Source organism: Lagopus muta, chromosome 10 (assembly GCF_023343835.1).
Source record: "Lagopus muta isolate bLagMut1 chromosome 10, bLagMut1 primary, whole genome shotgun sequence".
Lineage (NCBI taxonomy): Eukaryota > Metazoa > Chordata > Aves > Galliformes > Phasianidae > Lagopus > Lagopus muta.
Window position 1 is genome coordinate 13,256,626 of NC_064442.1, and position 12,837 is coordinate 13,269,462.

The 12,837-nt window shown below is 38.8% G+C and overlaps 2 protein-coding genes across 3 annotated transcripts in view; one reads left to right on the forward strand and one right to left on the reverse strand.

The window, feature by feature from the left end:
* ALDH1A2 (aldehyde dehydrogenase 1 family member A2) overlaps nt 1-12,837 on the reverse strand; it is a 54,880-nt gene that overhangs the window by 21,166 nt on the left and 20,877 nt on the right. For both annotated transcript variants that reach the window (XM_048955781.1, XM_048955780.1), the window contains exons 2-5: nt 9,249-9,353; nt 8,854-8,994; nt 7,147-7,276; nt 1,176-1,237 (exon numbers count right to left, since the gene is read on the reverse strand). In XM_048955781.1, the coding sequence (XP_048811738.1) occupies nt 1,176-1,237; nt 7,147-7,276; nt 8,854-8,994; nt 9,249-9,353 (438 nt within the window). The remainder of the gene's footprint in view (nt 1-1,175; nt 1,238-7,146; nt 7,277-8,853; nt 8,995-9,248; nt 9,354-12,837) is intronic.
* Nucleotides 2,214-12,837, forward strand: part of LIPC (lipase C, hepatic type) — a 160,350-nt gene continuing 149,726 nt past the window's right edge. The window contains exon 1 of the mRNA XM_048955777.1: nt 2,214-2,272. Within this exon, the coding sequence (XP_048811734.1) occupies nt 2,229-2,272 (44 nt within the window). The 5' untranslated portion in view covers nt 2,214-2,228. The remainder of the gene's footprint in view (nt 2,273-12,837) is intronic.

Sequence of the window (12,837 nt, forward strand, 5' to 3'; positions counted from 1 at the left end):
TCCTGCCTGGCCAAATTTCTCAGCAGATCTGTCAGTTATGCTCAGGGAGACAATCCTAAGAGATGTCAGGCAACTTTGGGGTTATATATGTTGAGGCTGCTGGTTTGCAAATGCTCTATCCGTGTGCTGGACTGAACAGCGGGCACAAAAGTAGGTGTGAAATCATTTATAAGGATGATTGTAAGTCGAGGTGGGATAACGTGGACGTGGCTGCAGGATGGGTGTAGCCACAGGCTCTCTGATTTTCTGCGGCGTGCTAAACACAATAGCCATCCCTTAAATACATGAAATAACAAGCAATTTAGATAGACAGAGAAAAAAGGCTAAGCACTGCTAAAGTAATCTCTTCTGGCTACTCCTCCTTTAATGGAAATGCTGTGTGTTGCTATTTGGTGGTTTTGTGGTTATGAACAAAATGAAAAACATCAACAAAACTTTCAGAGAATGCCTTGATCAGCTCCCCAATGCTTTGTCAGTACAGTCATATGGTATTTTAATAGCAATATGCAAGCCCCCCACTGAAATTTCTGCCAAAGTCAGTTAACTAGTTCTGAAAATGTTAACTTTCCAGTGTAATTCCCATGCTGTGTCCACCAAGAGTGTGTTAAGGACTTATATTGGAGTGTAGGGGCAGTATGTGATTTAATAAAATGTGTTTCTCTCGCATAACAAGTAAAATAAACATTTAATGTCTCCTATTAGCTACATGATGTTAATTGTAATGATATGTCTCCTGGAGTTTCTTCTACTCCTCCAGCCTTCTAAAAGGAAAGAATAGAATTAAAATGCATCACATTCTCCCAGGAACTGAGGAGCCTCTTAAATCACAGTAAAAACTAAATAAATAAAAAGACTGCCACAGCAAAGCATCAATTTTCCATAAGTTGTGTGAACATCCATAACCACTGCCAGCTTATTAACACTGTGTTTTGCTTTGCTTGTTTTAATCATGAGAGTTCTATGACTTGAGAACTTAACTCCTAATAACAGAGCCTAAACCCTATTAGCATGTTCAAATAAGCATTTGCAGGGAGGCTGTTAAAGATATGTCAACAATATGAGCTCAGCTTTTTTCGTAATGGAAAACACACATAGCTGAGGACCATGTTTTATGTGTCTTTAAAGAGAGCTGGTTCAAATGAAAATAAATAGAAGGCGCTAGTAGAGATACTCACAGGGATGATCTGTCCACACACTCCGATGGGTTCATATCTTGTAAACGTAAAATAATCTCCATCTGAAACAGATGAGCATGGTTATTCTCAAGTGCAGTTTGACTTGGCAGAACAAAAAAAAAAAATAGAGGGAAAAAAGCTCTAAGGATCAACCTTTGATGGCAGTAAAAGAAATAAAGAACTCATGGAAATGTTTTTTCATGAGCCAGCATGGGAAACCTAGGTTCAGGAGCAATCTAATTGTTCTTTCTGTGGAACAAAGGAAGAAGGCATCAGATCAGAAACTAACCAGCTTTGTTCCTTGGGAAAGAAGACAAGCTGTACAAAAAAGGACAGCAGCAAGGAAGACAGTTACCGGTCTCTGCTGATTTCAGGGTGAGCCAAGTGAACAGTCACAAAAGCAGTTACCTGGAAGGACTGACAGAATAAAGGTATACATACAAGCAGATGTGGGAAAAATAAAGTAGCACACTTCTCATTCATCTTCCATTGAAGACAAGGGGAGTTTTAAGTAGTGGAATGATATACAACATTGCGTAGATTCGGAATGAAGATGGCAGGTCTGTGACTGATGGGTCTGAGCATAATTCACTGCAGAACTCAACACTAAGGAGGATACAGCGCTCACTGCATAGCTGTGCTGATAGCTGACTTGTAGAACAAAGCCTGCATCAGACGTTGCCTCAAGTTAAACATGCAGTCAATTTAAGTTTACAGGGAAAAACTGAATGCAGCAGGAAAACAAGACAACAGAGAATTTTTACAAACCTTTTGGTCAAGTAGAGGTGAAGAAATTAAGGGACAAAGCAGCTGAAAATTGGAAATTCTGAGCTTTTCTCACTGGTCTTCAACAGAAAAAAGAATATGTAATGATAACAAAGATGCCAGAAAAGCAGACTGCAGACTCAGAAAGAGCAGTTGTGGGTGGTATGAGATTTGAGGACAATATTTAACTTTTTGATCTGGTAGTTGTTTTTAAGGTCCTGATTGAACAAAAATGGCAAAAACAGTACACAGGAGTGAGATGTATCATTAGTTAAAGTGAGTGCTGTTATGCTGTATCTGCAGTCCTTAACTAAAGAAAGCACTGTTGAGCACAGGGCAGCTTGAGTCAGGTCACGAAATAAACAGATCCGTGATTCGGGGTCAGGCCTGTGGTCTGTGGAAACCTTTCACATGGCCTGGCTTGCTTATAGCAGCAGGTCTCTGTGCTGGCTCATTTTGCACAGCTGGTATAAGTGATTACCTTGGGGCTGATGGAGCTTGTGCTCTCTGACAAAGCTGCATCGTGGTTGCTGCTTCAGCCCTTACTAAGTTTAAGTATACTGTAGTATGATGCATCCCCCATTGATAAACAGCAGGAAAACAATCTCCTGTGTCTCCTACGACTAACCATCAGCTTTGTTACTGTGCTTGGCCTGCACCCCCACAAAGTAGAGTTCAGACTTTGTACCTAAACTGGTTCTTGTAGCTGTATGAACTAGCTCAGGCTCAAAGCATGTCTATATTTAGGTTGAATGTTCTTCAGTGAGGCTACAGCTGAAGGAAGGGTAAAGGCATAGGCTTTAAACAGCAGAGCTACAAAGATGATGAAGGACCTGGAGCATCTCCTTTATGAAGAAAGGCTGAGAGACCTGGGACTGTCCAGCCTGAAGGAGACTGAAAAGGGATCTTATCAATACTTATAAATATCTAACGGGTGGAAGTCAAGTGGATGGGGCCAGGGGTTTGACCTTCAGATGATCTCCACAGGTCCCTCTTCCTACCCCTACAACTCTGTGATAGGATGAATGTGCACCTAGGCCAATAATGCTTGTCATCTAGAACAAAAATATTAATGTAAAAAAAATCATTTCAACTAAGCATTGTAGAACAGTGAGAAGATAACTTGGTATCCTACCACAAAAGAGGATTTACCAGGACAGAAAATGATGATGGGGAGAAAGGCAATAGGAGGAAGAATGATTGTGGTGCTTTCACTCCTGTTATTACTGTGCAGGTACATGTGCTTTTCTTCACATGGCATAAGAGTATCCAGGCAGCTTTGGAGCTATAGCCAGCCTTGTTCAATATCAGGTGAAGACCTAACATCGTGATGGAAAACATTTTACGAACTTGCTGCACTCTTCTCGGTTTTCATGTGGTGACAATAAATGTATTAATCCATAAAGTTTCTTGATTTTATGTAAAGACTTCAACTAGGGTTTGATTAGAACTAGCTTGTGTTCAGGTTTGCTAATTTTTGTACATCCACTTTACAGAATTTACTCAGTAGATTTCAGAGCTAGAGTAGCTACTACATCAGCTTGAAGCCAGAAAGAGAGCAATTATGAGACAGGCAACAATAGTGTGTAACCTAAACAAGGAACAGAACAGAGGGAATAGAGAAAGGAGTTTCGTATCAGGGGAAGGAGAAAGAAAATTGTTTCCTTTGTGTCAACAAAATGTCACTGCACCATTTTGATCTCCGGATTCTAGAAAACGTCCCTGTGGAGATGAAAGTAGTTGTTTCACAAATCACAAATCACAAATCACATGATCAGTATGGTTTTTAAGTTATCTTTTACAGATGCTAGCAGTGGTTCACATACCATAAGAAGACTCATCCAACTAGACAGAAGTAAAGTAGGAGTAAAAAATAATATAGAGGCAAAAACGTTTAAGTGCTCAAGAGGCACATACATAAAAGAGTCAGCTAAAAATACCAGCTTGTACGTGGTATTACTGTGAGAGGTGGATGGTGACAACAGTAACACAGCTATGTTAGCACCGTATTGACTTCAAATTGTCACTCCATAATCATTGCCACATGTCTGTGTGCTTCACAGCACAAAGTTACAGATAAACTGAATCTGGTTATCACGTCAGACAAATTGTACTTCTACCAACTGTGGGCAGAACTTTCTTTTCTGAAAGCAATAGCTCCCATGCAGAGCTGCTTGTCCTGCTCTCTTCCACTAGACTGCAGTCAGTTGCTCTTTTTGACACTTACTTCCAAAGCTCATCATCCACAGAGTTATTATTCAGACAAGATTATTGAGATCTCTTTCTAACAACATCTTTGTGAACATATGTGCCTTCAAGTTATGCAGGTGCTTCTGGACAAACCAAAGACATTTCTAAGAGCAGTCTTGTCCATTAATGTAAAATAAGCTGTTACCATGGAAAAGAACTCAAGTTTGATGAAGTGAATCACTTTTTTTCTGAACAATGAGCATGGAAAGCTTCCTATGCTCAGAAATGAAATAGGAGACTTTTAAAACTCTCTAGAGTTTTAAGATACAGCTCATGCTACTGATGCTTAGTCTATGGTGCTATTGCCTTGTTACTTTCAGCCTTCTACTAGCTGGCAGCCGTAAGCCTGAGAGGGTTATGACAGTCTGATTCCACATCCAATCCAAACATTTATTCTAAAAGGTTTACTTTTCATTATTTTAATATTCTCAGCTGATGTGAATTAGCATTCTTTAGCCCTCACTGATATTGATCAATTTGCAGCTGCTTAGCACCTGGCCCAAAGATCTTTAATTAGAAATTAAGTCCACTTATCCAGGGGTCTCATTTTGGGGCAGCAATACGTTCCATAGGTGAGTTTATTCACATTTCTATCAGGACTCTCCATCTCAGATGTTTTATTTGCATCGCAGTCATAATACAGGCACATGCTGCATACAGTAGCACACAGCACACACATGTGAGGAGAGCAGATTTGGTTCTTTAAGCTATATCATATTATATGTTGTATTTAAAGATACACTTTCACTTGCATTCAGTTTATTAGGTTAACAGCTTTTAGTGTAGCCTCATTCTGTTTTAATTTAAATCATCAAGCCTAACAAATGGGAGCAAGCAAAGGTCAGTCTGAAGCTTTTAGCAGTTTTGGGACCAAAAGGAATGTGACTGTAAAAAACACTTTTGTTTTCTACTTATTTATCACTTTCCTGTTGTTATTTTAGAGGAAAATAAACCCTCAACAGAAACAGATGAAAGATCGGGAAGTTTAAGATTTATTAACTCACTACGTAGAAACAGAAGATGTAGTTTGGATTTTGGGTTTTTTGTGTTGTTGTTGTCATTTTCTTGCTTGGTTTCCTATAGTGAGCTGATAGGTGACTATAAAGAGCACTGTTGTTTAACACTGGCCTTGCTCTGAACTAGCTTTATTAGAATGGCAAATTTTATTATCTGAAACTATTATCTGGCAAACAGAGGAGTGTTAAATCAAGAGGAAGAATTCACTGATACCCTGAAAATCTGATAGTGTGAATATCAGAAATCATAATTCATGTTGCTCGTTACTGATAACTAAATCAGCACTAAAGTTTGCATCCAGGAAGGTCTGCTGAAAATCTGGTCTCCTCTCTCCCTGTCATATCACCCATCAAAACTGAGAAATTCAGGAGTTTCATCTGTTTCACTATTAGAGGTCAAGAATAAGCAGAGAATATTTATTCTCCTTCAGCCAGCAGTGGCTTTTGGTGATAGACCTAAATCCATACTCCTGCAGGGCTTACAAGCGAGAAGGAGGCATTCCCTGACCAGGGAGAAAGGGATTAGCAAACAGGAAATTTGCAGAGTGTATGAATTTATGGTGTGCTCTGCACTTTTGCATGTTTAAATACAAAATGCAAGCAGCAAAAGCAGGATTTATGAATCTCATCCCAAATGGCTGTGGAAATCATCGTAAGTCCTTACAGGAGCATCGATACCAGAAATACTAATACTGTTATTTCTTTGGTGAAAATACATGAATGATGATAAACATCAGTCAGTACACACTGTCGTTTTAAATGAGCTGAAACACCATGATGATTAATGTGGCAGTAAATTGCACAATGTTTGCCTCGTTTCTGCAATCTTGTGGTTTTCTGTTCAGAGGCAAACTACTGTACTGCAGATATCATGTTACATTATGTAATTTAATAGAAATAAATGGGTAGCGTAAAGGTGTCTACTGTACAAAGACAACAATGAAATCCGTTTACTTGTGAGTGGGTTTCCTCGTCTCCTTCAGTGTCGTGCAATAAACATACATGTGCAGTGAACAGTGTGCATGATGAAGCTGAAAAGAATCCATAGAATGCATATTGGTTTTCCTTACTGCTTTTCCCTAAATGTATTTTATGTAGTCAAAATACAAGTTATCTTAATGACTGCACCTACATAAACCTGTTCTTTGCTATCATGGGTCATCTTGCATTATTATAGCAGCTGGCACAGCTAGACCAGACTGCAAATCTGCACATGAATTTCTTTGCATCAGAAAATTCAGCCTGTGTTTGTTAAACAGCTGGGAGTGAGGAACAGGAGGAAGAGACTTGTTGAGCAAAAGTAACAGTAAGGATTTTTCTTATCTTTTCACAAAAAATAAAAAAATAAAAAAAAAAATCCAGAATAAATTTCTTAGCAGTCGAGAAGATTACGCTCATACATAAAACATAAAAGTCATCCTACTGCATGGTGTGAGGAAGTATATATAACAAAATATGGGCGTACAGCTCTATAGTAACATTGCAAACTCTTCTCAAATAGTGAATTTGGATCCAGTGCTAGTCTCAAGTAAAGCGATTTGCACCAGCAATAATACAAGAAATATATCAACTAGGTAAAGAGGTAAGCACGTTGTTTCTTAAAAAGGCAGTTAACGTCGTCTTTTCATGTCAGGTTTATAAAAAATGAGTTTTCATGTTACACTATTTCAGTGTAGAGGGTATTAAGCCATCTCCTTCTCAGACTGATATATGTCATAGAAACAAAACATCATTTTGCATGTGCATGTAGGGCAGAACAATAACATGTGATTTACTCTAGCCCTCGCTAACTTTTAAACATCTGCTTCAGCACTGATAAAACCAATGTTAACTCAGCTAGGAAAAGCAAGTTCTTTTCTGCCTTTCATACAGCTGTGATCTGTTAATGCATTTGGCCATCAGAAGGTTTAGGTGTACAACAGTACCATAATCTCGCTTACCTACAGGTATGGTCATCCCATGGATTTTGTCTGCCCAACCAGCATAATACCTCAGGGTTTTTATGACTCCTTGGAGATCTACATAGAAGGCTTGCAGGAATGGTTTGCCACTGTTCAGTGATTCCATAGTCTAGAGGACAAGAAAAAGTTGGTATATAAACAGAGTAGCATTTTTAGACTATTGTCTTCAGTATTCACTGTCCAACAACTCTTCAGTCACGACAGAAAGATTTTAATGAAGACCAACCAGTCACTCTAGCATGATCTTAATCCAGACAGTTCAGAACAAATACATGATTCCCTTTTTTACTTCTTTTTTTTTTTTTTTCAATTGTGAACAGAAAGACTTTTTCCTTATGAACAAAACAAGAGGTTCCTTCTGGAGCATTCTGGGATTACTATGATTTTTAAGCATGTGTCTCTGTTTGCAATTTTCTGTCCTGTATGTGTATCCACATGCATGTGCATGACTGCATTTTGGACCTAATAGCCACTGTGTTTGGTCCAGATATATAAATGCTAAATTGTTTTAATCAGGAGCCAAGATAAAAATGCCTGTCAAACTAGGTTCTGTTATGTTAATGATAACAGCTGAGAAGGGGCTCCTTGTAACCCTGTATAAATGATCTGAATCCATAAAGAGAAGAATGGACATATCCTTCTGTATAATTGATGTGAATATAAAAATTTCTCTGTATGGCTGCCAGGACTCCTGCTGAGGTCTGAGATATCTATAATGTACAGCCAGTTTATTTATTACCATCAAATAAACAAACTCTCCTCTAGGGAAGCTCATAAATTAACAGCCTAATGTCCTTACTTTTAAGTTAATATTCCTATTTTTAAAAGTATCTTATAAGCTATCCTCTTAGGGTTTCCTAAGATCATTTAGCAAAAAGAATCCAATAAAATGCCCTAAGATCTGGCGTGGCTTAACTGATTCAATGGCTGTCTAAACGGAATCATTAAGAATGGGCAAAGTACGCCCATGTGTAACACACCAACCATCAAATGAATTTCTATGGAGAAGAATAGAGGCCTAATTCTGCACTGACTTACATCCCTACAAGCAATTAATGGCATTGCCTGTGGTGCAGTTCAGTAAAGAACTTGGCTCTGGAAATACAAATCAAATGACAGGCAGAGTAAAGTTGATTTGCTGTGCACTTCCTTCTCCCTGTGGCGATTTTACAGTATACACTGGTGGTAAGATGATTTAAATGTTGACAAAGCTGGAATTAAGATGTTCAGCAGCTTAGTTCAAAGTACTTGACATGCGGAAAATAACATTAACAATGCCACCGTTTATATGGCTTCACATGTGAGCCAAACAGTGCAATACTCAGAATTTCTTACCAGTTCAGTGACAGTAAGAATTCTGTCTCCTATTTCACTGATATCTGCACAATCACTTTACTCAGTCTTCTGTTTGTTATTTTAGGAAAGCCACAAGTGTACGTACTAGGTGTACACATGTGTGTGTATCCACACACACGTTCGTTTCTCTCAGGTTTAATTTAAAGCTCTCAGTTGAAAGACTGTTACTGGTTTTCATGCGCTTTGGATCAGCTCTCAAGTCAGTAGTCTCAAATATCAAGCTAATTCTAGTTTTGAATATTCTTCATGTGAACACATTTACGAATTAATTTACTTTCATAATGTAGATTAAACAGGTGATCGGATTGTAGATTTTCACGTGCTACTTACAGCAAGAATTGCCCTGTCTCTTTCGACCAAGTCTGCTAGTTTATCCAAAAGCTGGCCTCTTTCCGATGCATCCATTCTCCTCCAAACTGAACCCAGAGAAAAAGCAAGGCGAGCTGCTCTCACTGCTTTGTCCGTATCAGCCTATCAAGAAAGAAGAAATAACAAATAAAGGTAAATAATTTTAGTAGGGTTAAGAAATTTGTTGTGCAGCAATCTTTATCACATAATGGGTTTTGGAACTGGGGCTAATAACTGTCCAACAGTGGTATTCTGGTTCTGTTGCTTCATTTGTACATACATACATTTAAAAACACAGGAATGCATCAATATGTATAAATATTTGATGTATTAACACATATATACCAGTTCATGTACCAGTTCATGGGATGCATTACCTTGTCTGCTTCCTGGATCTCACAGATCTGCTCCCCTGTTGCTGGATTGTATACTGGGAATACTCTCCCACTTTCAGAATTTTGCCACTCATTATTGATAAAAATCTAGAAAAGGGAAGAATAATCATCAGTACCTCTGCACAATCAGTAAAGCATACAACAGCAAAATCCAGGAAAGGATGTGCAGATTCTGCTTTAAAAAAAGCTGAAGTTTCTTTATGCCTGTGAAAATTACAGTTTTCAAGAGCTCAAGCTCAGCCCAAGCCACTTTTTTTGTGTGTTCTATGGCGGTGTTGCTGCAGAAGCAACATTAAGCTCTACAGAACTTTTGGCTGACGTTGAAATTTGATACAAGCACTGTAACAAATAAACTAAAGAAATAAGTGTTGGTATTAGAGAAAAAGCCTTGAAACTGCTGGAGCCAAGACAAGGGTTTGGAGTAATCATTCAGTACCCATCTCAGTAAGTAAACATTTGGTCATTGATACAATCCAGTCAAGGCTGAATAATCTCAAACATCACAGTTCTTCAATACACAATCAGTTGATTATGGCTACAGTGACGGCTTGCAGCACAGAATTAATGTATATTTGCTTGGAACAATAGAAATTATCAAATTCTCTCCTTGTTGACATTTTAATTGTCATGGGCAAATCAAATGTGAATTTTAATGGTGCTGACAACAGCTGTCCTGGGAGAGGTAAATGAATTAATTTAAAGTAGATTTTTACTAGTAACTCAGATATGCACATTAAGTTTTCTACTGAATTATTTTCAAGAACAGGATGCAACTTTTTATTAGCAAATATAAAATAAATCACTCTAGAAAAATGAGCAGGAGAAAGGTTTTTCCTGGTATTCACACTCTTTCTGTCCTTGAAATCTTTCTAAGACAAAGAAAAGAAAGTATTCAGAGTCCAAGCATCATATGAGGTCCCTGTATTTCAAGCGTCAATGTTGTTTTATTGTATTCATGAGATACAGCTTTAAATGCTGGAGGGGAAGTCCTGGCCTCATTGAACCAAAGGGAATTTTACCAATAATGAGAAGTTGCAACTGGAGGGTATAAAGAGTCTGTAAATGAAGAGATCACGGTGAGGATGGCACACTCCTATTTGCACATGAGGGCACAGATGTATTTGTAGAGTTATCAGACATGAACTTGCTCATCCTATTCCCCAAGCCAAATGGAAGCCATGTAGTTGTGTTCTTCTCAGCAGGGCTCAGTATAATGCTCAGGCTCAGGGCCACGCTAACGGCACTGACACTGCCGCTGTTTCAGAGCTGACTCAGAACATGGCAGAAGGAGCCTGTGCCTGCCTGGAAAAGCCTTTGGAGATACAACAACTGTGCAATGAAACCAATGACGTGCTTTTGCTTTAATGGTCTGTTTAATGGGGCTGTTTCTATTGTGCTTCCTTATCTATGCTTTTCACTCCAGCCATTTTGCTGTATGCCCTTCAATCCATTTCAGAGTTCATCTCTTCTTTAGTCCACCCTCCAGTCCCCTAACACACTTTTTGTAAAGGCCATTTAACCCAGGACCTGCTGCACTGTTTTCCATCTGTCGCTATCTTCATACTCCGTATTTACCTTGAACCTGTTCATGTCCCTGAACTGTAAGCTCCTCAGACTGTGGGCACTGCCTTCCTGCTCAACGATTGCAGTACTTTTCAAACTGAGCTTTCAGTCTCTGCTGAGACATTTTGGAGCTAACCCAGCCAAAATAAGGTAACAAAAGAGATGCCGGTACCATCTGTGGTGACTAACACCAGAAGTCAAAAATCCTCTGGTGTACCACGATCACTTTTTAGACTGTGTAAGCAAAACAAAGAAACTTGGATCTGTGACCTTTGTGGAAGAAGGATTGTTACTAGGCATGCTTCCCACTCTGCTCACTGGCATTCACTTTCCATGTGAGGTGGGGGGAGCACACCGAGGAGGGAGGGGAAGGGAGAGGAGCTCACAGCTTCAGGAGCAGATGGCCAAAGATGCAAAGATGTTTGCTTAAGGTTACAGAACGTACATAAACACTTCGGTTTCTTGTGTGATCTCTGTCTTGAAAGAATAAAACAGGTTGAGCAAAACGACTTAAGTGGACACAACTGCAGTTTAGTACTTTTCCCTTACAGAAGTGGTCTGTTCTTTTTTAAAGAGATTTAAAAAATGTTAACTACATTCTGCTGAGAGGAACACCTATCATCAGTTCTGCCTGTACACAGAACATGTTTATGTTCTTAAAATAAGAAACAGTGCCTTGGAAGTACAAAAGAGTTTTGCAATACGCGTTGACTGGAACTACAAGGTGTATTTTATGGAATGCTCCATTTATTCTACAGATTTAGAAAGAGAATAATTACAGCAGATATTTCAGATAAGACACGGGAATGATCTATTTGGTATAAAGTTAGAGTTGAAGGCAAGAGAAATTGCTACTGTTAATGGTTAATGTTAGTTTCTTCCTGTTCCACTTTCTATAAACAAGGTATTGCCTATACAAGCTCATTACTGTAAACTGAGCACATTTAAATTGGCAGTAAAATCAGAGTATTTACTCTAGTGCACACATAAAGTACCTAGTCCCGTGTTTTGGAATGGTTTCAAGTCTTGAAATCCAGCAGCTGGCGGCTTTACAAGCAAAACCTTACACTTAAATAATTCATTTTTGAAAGTTTTAGGTGTTCTGTGTCAGGTAGTACCATTCGATAGATATTCCTACCATTAAGACTGAGATTCTTTTGCAATAAATTTGCATTCACAGGGGCTTTTATAACTCTTCCAGCGGTACTGACACCAACGGCTGTTGATTAAACATATATATCCTGTACATTTAATCTGACTTTCATTATGGCCACTTCGTAAAAATGCCATGAAATGGACAAGCGATGACACATTGCAAGAACAAGGAATCCCTGCAAAGCCTCAAATTGTTTTTTTTTTTTCCTCCCTTATTTATAGTGACTGTGGTAAAGGGTAACTCTAAATCAGGTAGAATATTTGACAGCAAATGTTCCTATCTATGGATTATATATAACCCATCCTAAACACCAGATGAAAAAGGGATAACCCTAGAAAAAAGAAGGGCTTGCTTCCATGTAAATCATGCTACAAATTGGACAACACCCAGTGAGTTCATTGTTCAACCTCAATTGTGAAGGCTGTTCGCATTTACTATTCCCCTGGAATCAATGTTAATTAAGGCTGACTGGGGCTATAAATCAGCCTTTGGTTTTTACAACTTAATTCAGCATTAAGCATATATATGTAAATAAAAGGTAACTGATTAACCACTTGAGTTTTCCAGGAGTTACTGAGGTAATCTGTTTGGGTTTGAGTCCTAGTGTTACCTTTTGTGGTTTGCACGCGGTGTGCCATATATGTGCTCCATGGCACTGTGACTGGCTGAATGCTCAGCCCTGCATGCCCTGGCCACTGTGTGTGTGCAGTGTCAGTCTTCCCATGAGATCCTGAAGGTCTCTCAGTGGTTTCTGTTCTTTTCCAAATGAGATGCACCTCCTTCCTGGCACTAACATCAACCTTATACACACACGCTCTCCCGAGACGCTTTTGTGTTTAGAACTCTGAAAGA